The 6936-nt window shown below is 39.2% G+C and overlaps 1 protein-coding gene across 1 annotated transcript; it reads right to left on the bottom strand.

The window, feature by feature from the left end:
• Positions 1–4123: 4123 nt before the first annotated feature.
• LOC130462988 (uncharacterized) lies at positions 4124–6414 on the bottom strand. The gene is made up of 3 exons (XM_056831995.1): positions 5391–6414; positions 4605–4668; positions 4124–4156 (listed from the first exon to the last, which is right to left on the bottom strand). Exons 1-3 carry the CDS (start codon positions 5711–5713, stop codon positions 4124–4126), a joined length of 420 nt encoding a protein of 139 aa, XP_056687973.1. The 5' UTR covers positions 5714–6414.
• Positions 6415–6936: the final 522 nt, after the last annotated feature.

The raw sequence follows: 6936 nt of genomic DNA, 5'->3' as shown, positions 1-6936 counted from the left end.
TAGACACTAATCCTCAATACCTGAGTGATTTGAGATTACTTGTTTGAGAATTGGTTACTTTGACGTTGTCAACCGTCGCACCGTAAAAGGAGGCCATAAAGGCAACGCTCAGGTAATCACCTATCAAACGAAGTCTAATCTCAAGATCGCAAGATTGGGATTGTCCTCCCATAAATCGGGATGAGATGCTAAAAGTTGTACAAGGCCACTCGGAGAGCTAGAAACTGTAAAATGCATGGTCGTGCTCAGATGAATCGTAGGCTATGATTATCTGTTTATTTGATCAGTTGAACTCTGAAACCGAGAAACACCTCTTGACATAATAAGGATGACAACTCTTACCTTATGTTCAAGAGCAAGCATCGAGCGACAAAGGAATTAGGAAATGCACACTTGTCTCTAAGGACAAGTGGGAGACTGAAGGAAATAATGCCCTTGGTCCAAGTATGCATTTAATGATAAGTCTAATAAATGCGGTTCAGTATTAATTAACAAGTTAATAATTCTGTGAGATCAAGTGAGCTGAATGCCTAGCTAGAGGCCGCTTCAGTTCAAGTGGAATTAATGATATTAATCCACAACTTACTCTTGACTGAACCCGTAGGGTCACACAAATAGTACGTAAACGGATCAAGTATTTAATGGCATTAAATACTCCATCTATGGATATTCGGAAACGACGGATCTTGGTTTCAGTGGGAGTTGAGAACGTCAAAGGCAAGTAAATGAATACTCCAGAAACGACGATATTGCCGGAAACGGAAATATGGATCGTATCGGAAATATAAATATTATCCAAGTCGTAGATGTTACCGGAAACGGAAACATGGTACGTATCGGAAAATATTATCGGAAATGGAAATATTACCGGAATCGGAAATATTGCCGGAAACGGAAATATTGTCAGAATCGGAAATATTATCGGAATCGGAAAATAATTCCGGAAACGGAAATGTTCGGAACGGAAATTAATTCCGGAATCGGAAATGTTAAATATTGTTCGTGTCGGAAATGAATTCCGGAATCGGGAATTTAATCGGAAAGCATATCGTACGAATTAGCATCGCACGAGGCTTGCTAGACGAAGGCCCAGCACGAAGCCAGGCCGTCGCCCAGCAAGCCACACGCATCCAACAACACGCCAAGGCCTCGACCAGGCCCAGCGCAAGGCCAGGCCCAGCCAAGGCTGGCGCGTGCGCTCAGCGATGGGCTGCGAGCAGTGGGCCTCAGCGCTGTGCGCTCAGCGTGGGCCACGAGGCTTGCGCATGGGCGTGCGGAGCTCGGGCGCTACGTGTGTGTGTGCTATACGAATCCTAAAGCTATCGGAATTCGTGCATTGATTAAATCCTAATCCTAAAAGATTAAATTAATTATTTAGAGTTCTAATAGCATTCTAATTAATTGATTAATTAGTATTCTAACAGGATTCGAAATCCTTTCAGAGGTTCTATAAATATATGCCTAGGGTCATAAATTCATATACGAGTTTTTCAACAATATTCATACAATAAAACAGTGATTTTTGAGCAGAAAAATCAGTCACATTCTTGCCCATAATTAGCCGAAAATTATAGTACCTTAAGGGTGATTCTAGTTGGTCATTCTTAAGGCAGATCGTGCTGTGGACTATCTACGGAGGGACGACACTTGGAGTCCTAAAGACTTGTTCTTGTTCGGTTCGGGCGCAGCTAGGGAGGGCACGCTACAAAGTGTATGCATCTAAACTATGCTATATGATTATGTGCAATTAATATGTATCCTGGCATCTAGGTTTTTCCGCATGATTTATGTTTTTCATATGTATCATAACCTAACAATTTAATCAACAGAATTCCACTGAAGAGTATCAATTTCTCTACTCCCTATGAACAATTGTTCAAAACCAAACCTAATCTGTCTCATTTAAGGGTATTTGGTTGCTTGTGCTACATTACAACTTCTAAAGTTCAGAGATCTGAATTTGACCCAAGAGCTGAACCTTCTGTTTTCATTGGCTATCCTTCCACTCAAAAGGCCTATAAAGTTCTAAATCTTTCAACTAATAAAATTCTTACTTCCAGAGATATTACATTCTATGAACATCATTTCCCTTTTCACTTTTCTTCCACCCCTAAATCAGCCTATGATAATCAATTCTTCCTTCCTATTGTCACATTTTTTTCAGATCATGTTGATCTTAACACTCATTCAGATACATACCCATCCGATGATCCTAACACTCATTCAGATACTTCCTCTACAACTCCTATAATTCTCTAGCACCAACATCATCTCAGCCACCTTCTCCCATATCTTCACCCACAGTGTCTATCACTTCTTCACCCCTTATTAATCAACCTGATCCTACTGGTCAACCTCACAGAAGATCAACAAAAACTTCAAAACCTCCAGCTCATCTACAAGATTTTGTTTGCTCTAAACCTATCAAACACTGGTGCAACCTCATTGCTTATGACAGTCTCCCTGATAAGCAGAAAGTACTGATTGCTACCTCATTGCATCATGTTGAGCCAACTTCTTACATGGAAGCTACTTCAGATAATAACTGGATAGGTGCAATGGAAAAGGAAATCACTGCTTTAAATAACAATCATACTTGGGATTTTGTTTTACTTCCCAAAGGCAAGAAGGCCATTGGATGTAAGTGGGTGTACAGAATTAAGAAGAATGCAGATGGCACTATTGAAAGGTATAAGGCCAGATTGGTTACTAAGGGCTTCACTCAGAAATATGGTATTGATTACCATGAAACATTCTTTCCAGTTGTGAAGATGTTTACTGTAAGATGTTTGATTTCACTTGCAGCCAGCAAAAACTGAAAATTGTTCCAGTTAGACATAAATAATGCCTTTCTTCATGGCAATCTAGATGAAGAGGTCTACATGAAGGTTCCTGAGGGAGTCAATGCTCCTCCTGGTCATGTTTGTAAGCTTACCAAGTCACTCTATGGCTTGAAACAAGCCTCCAGACAATGGTTTGCTCGTCTCCTTGATGAATCAAAAAATGATTACTCTCTTTTCATTAAACATTAGTCATCACACATTACAATTGTTGCTGTGTATGTGGATGATATAATCATCACAGGATCTGAAGAGGCAGAAATTTCTTCTCTCAAAACTCATCTTCACAACACCTTCAGCATTAAGGATCTAGGTTTACTAAACTACTTCCTTGGAATTGAAGTTACTCACACACCTGATGGTTACATTCTCACTAGCTTAGAGAAAGTATACTAAGGAGTTGTTATCTGAGTGTGAACTTGACATTACTAAACCTGCAGTCACTCCCTTTCCTCTGCATCTCAAACTATCTACAGAAGGTGAACCTTATCTCAATGCGGATTTATACAGATGTTATGTTGGGAAGCTCAATTTTCTGACACATACCAGACCAGACCTTGCATTTGATGTACAATCTCTTAGTCAATTTATGCACTCTCCTAAGCTTTCTCACATTGATGCTCTAACTCACACTCTAAGGTATGTCAACCATAGAGCAGGCCAGGGTATTCTCTTAAAAGCTGCAAATCATCTCACCCTTCAAGCCTTTCCTGACTCTGATTGAGCAGCTTGTTCTTCTACTAGAAGATCATTCACAGGCTACATACTTCTTCTAGGTAAATCTCCTATCAGCTGGAAGTCTAAAAAGCAATCTACTGTGTCTAAGAGTTCTTCAGAAGAAGAATATAGAGTCATGTCACAAGCTGCCAGTGAAGTCTCTTGGATTGTTAGACTCTTGGAGGAATTAGGCATACATGACCTACAACCTGTTCAACTCCATTGTGACAATCAATCTGCCCTTCACATAGCCAAAAATCCCATCTTTCATGAAAGAACAAAACACATTGAGGTGGATTGTCATTTCACCAGGGATAAGGTCCTTGAGGGTCTTCTACAACTAAGCTATCTTCCTACTACACACCAACTTGCTGACATTTTTACCAAGATTCTTCCTGGTTGTGACCACATAACTTTGTCTTCCAAACTTGGCATGGTCAATACCTTACCCATACCAAGTTTGAAGGGGGGTGTTGGTGTGCATTGTCCTCAGTCCACAGCACACTTCACTACATCAAGGGAAGCAAGTAATTGAAGCTGCACAAGTCTTCTAGAAGCAAATGACATCAGCCAGATGACATCGGCTCTAACAACCATTCCTAGAATTTAGGGAGTTAGTTAGAAGTCAGTTTGTTAGCTGACATGTAATAGATCCTACTGATCTTTGTAGGAGATCATTGTAGATGATGAGCTGTACGTTTGCTTCCATCTGATTGGTTGAGACACCTCACCAATCAGTCTGTATTTATAGTTTCAACACTTGCTGTAATCATTTGAATCCATTCATTCAATAAGAACTTCTTTCTCTCTTTTTCTCTCTAGCCCAATTCTCTCTTGTTCTTGCCGTTATTTCAGCTATGAGTTCATGCTAAATCATGAACTCTAACAATTTTTATAAGCTTGGTGGTCAAGGTTGTGCATTGTCAAACGTGTCCAGTGAAAACAGTGTGAGTATTAAGGGACAGAGGGAGTATATATTAATATAATTATAAATTATTTGATTAATACGTACACATCAAACCTTCAAAAAGAAATATGAAAATTTACCTCAAGCTTCTGGTCTTCTTCCAAAAACTCGAACTCATCCTTATATCCAAGCCTGTTCTTGTGCCTGCATGCATTAGCGTACAGGTTGGTTAAGACATATACCAAGTACTAACTATAAATTGATAATTAATCTAATACAACTGTACAAGTATAAAGTCTAAATCAACTATAAAAAGAAAACACGATTTCGAGCGAATTCGTCCCCAATTAATTCAATAATGCATTATAGAAATAACAACATTATCAGGTGAAAATATATGGAGGAGAAATGAATTCTAATAATATCTCACATGTCTATGGTTTATTACACGGTTAAACAATCAGTTGAGGTCAAAGAATATGTAAATAATGCATAAAATAAAATTCGATTTTATTGTTGTTGCTACATTCACCACCCCTACATTTCTTTTTCTATGCCCTCCTGCCACAGGAAAATTTGAAACTTATAAATCATAAAATGTTGTAAGATAACTTTTGCTGGATACAAATTTTAAGGAACCCAGCCCGCTGACCTGGAAACAGCGGGTTTTGGCAAAAAATTTAGGCCCATTTTTTGAGCCCAGCTTGATTTTTTTTTATGGGTTTTGACAACTCAAATTTACAATTTTTATTCCATATTTGTGCCGGTCCGAAAACGGCCCCTAAAACCCGATATTTTGCCCAAAATAGCGGATTTTGGGTAGAAATTTCCGGCTCGGAGTTTGGCCCGGCCCGACCTAATGGGTGGAAAATTTAAGTGGTAACCCTGCCAAATCCGCAATTTGATCAGGTCTAGGATGACTTTACCTGTCAACAAGAGTTGGGAACTCAATGCCCTGCAGCTTAAGTACATCAGAATAAGCCTTTGATTGAGCGCGGGATGTTTTACTTCTCATGTTGGTTGTATACTCCCACATAGAATTCTTGTGATACGACACTTCCTCAGCCAAACTTTCAAAATCATTGATATCTCTAGAGTCGGCAGTATTAAGTTCAGTAGACAGGTCGTCGAAGTGCGTCTTAAGTTTTTCGACGACAGTAACACGCATACCGTAGTTCTGGATACACTTAGGCCTGGTTATTGGGCGGGTCGGGATGGGTCGGGGCGAGTCACTAATGGGGCGGGTCATTTGCGGGTCATAGAAAAATATATACGGGTTAGGGTCAGGTCAGGGTCATAGGGTCAGGGGCGGATCAAAGTCATAGCCAAAAGCTAATAGGGTCGATAGTGGGTCAGGGTCATAGCCAAATCTATATGCTACAGGAACATTACTAGCTATTGCTGAGCATTTCTAAAGTGAGTACCGGAAAGTTTCTCAACCAGAAAGCTACCCCTCTTGTTCTGTTGTTCATACACAGTGGCTCGTACAAAGGCCTGAGTTCCTTAGAAATTACTTGATTACATTTTGGATAATTCATCACTAGTACATGTTGCGAAACATAATCCATGGAAATTAATAAGAAATTCAATCATGTCCAACTCAAAATCAATTAGCTTCTTCATTCTTCACAACACCACCAACTCAAAATCAAGATTTTTAGCGCAAAATAGAAAACATCAAGGAATCCATTTCATACTTTAATGAGAATGGGAAAACCCAAAAAAATGTACACAGATTCAAGTAAAAATATTTCCAATTTTATTCCTCCTTTTTGTTTGTTTTGTGCTAAAGTGGGAGTGATATAACGGCTGTAAAACAAACAGAAAACGTGGAAGCCGTTATTTATTTATCAAATAGATAAATGCAGAGAATTTGAAGGGTTAACCAAGAAAAAATGAAGAAATAAATTCCAGGCACTCAAACACAATTACAACAGCCACTGAAAATTCAAAATAGTGTACTATATCATCTCAAGTTTGCAACACAACCCAAATTCAATCAAGAAACTCCAATGAGCTTTTATAGATCGGTGAAGAATGAGGAGAGAGAAAGCTTAGATAGATCTCATATGGAGGAGAGAGAAAGAAAAAGAGCTGGTAATTTTTCTTTAAGGCAACTTAGATGGATCGCATACGGACTGATACGGTGTAGCCGTGTAGTAAGTGGGTATTTTTCTTGACCCTCTACTTTTGTTTTAAAGTTATGGGGCTTTTAAGAAATTCCCTATAAGAGCCCTATAAGAAAATACCCTATAAAGACCATGTCCAATAAAAAAGTAAAGGGTCAAGAACCTTTTAAAATTGGTCCGACCCTTATACCCAATGGACTACCATGTCCAATAACCAGGCCTAGATACACTGCAGTCCCAAATTAATACCATACTTGACATAATCCTGAATATCTGTGGCTATGTCAGCTTTCTTGCTGTTGTTGGCCCTCGACGCCTCATGCTTGTTGCACAATTCAATACT

The sequence above is a fragment of the Spinacia oleracea genome, chromosome 6, assembly GCF_020520425.1.
Source record: "Spinacia oleracea cultivar Varoflay chromosome 6, BTI_SOV_V1, whole genome shotgun sequence".
In the NCBI taxonomy this organism is placed as follows: domain Eukaryota; kingdom Viridiplantae; phylum Streptophyta; class Magnoliopsida; order Caryophyllales; family Amaranthaceae; genus Spinacia; species Spinacia oleracea.
Note: the sequence above shows the minus strand (reverse complement) of the source record. Positions and strands in the feature narration are given on the sequence as shown.

Bases quoted from the DNA above. Each gene is read 5' to 3' on its own strand.
- LOC130462988 (XM_056831995.1), bottom strand. From the start codon at position 5,713: ATGACCCGCCCCATTAGTGACTCGCCCCGACCCATCCCGACCCGCCCA. The intron at 4,669-5,390 runs GTAAAGTCATCC...TAATGCATGCAG, and splicing joins TTCCCAACTCTTGTTGACAG to GCACAAGAACAGGCTTGGAT. The intron at 4,157-4,604 runs GTAAATTTTCAT...CCTAAATTCTAG, and splicing joins AAGAAGACCAGAAGCTTGAG to GAATGGTTGTTAGAGCCGAT.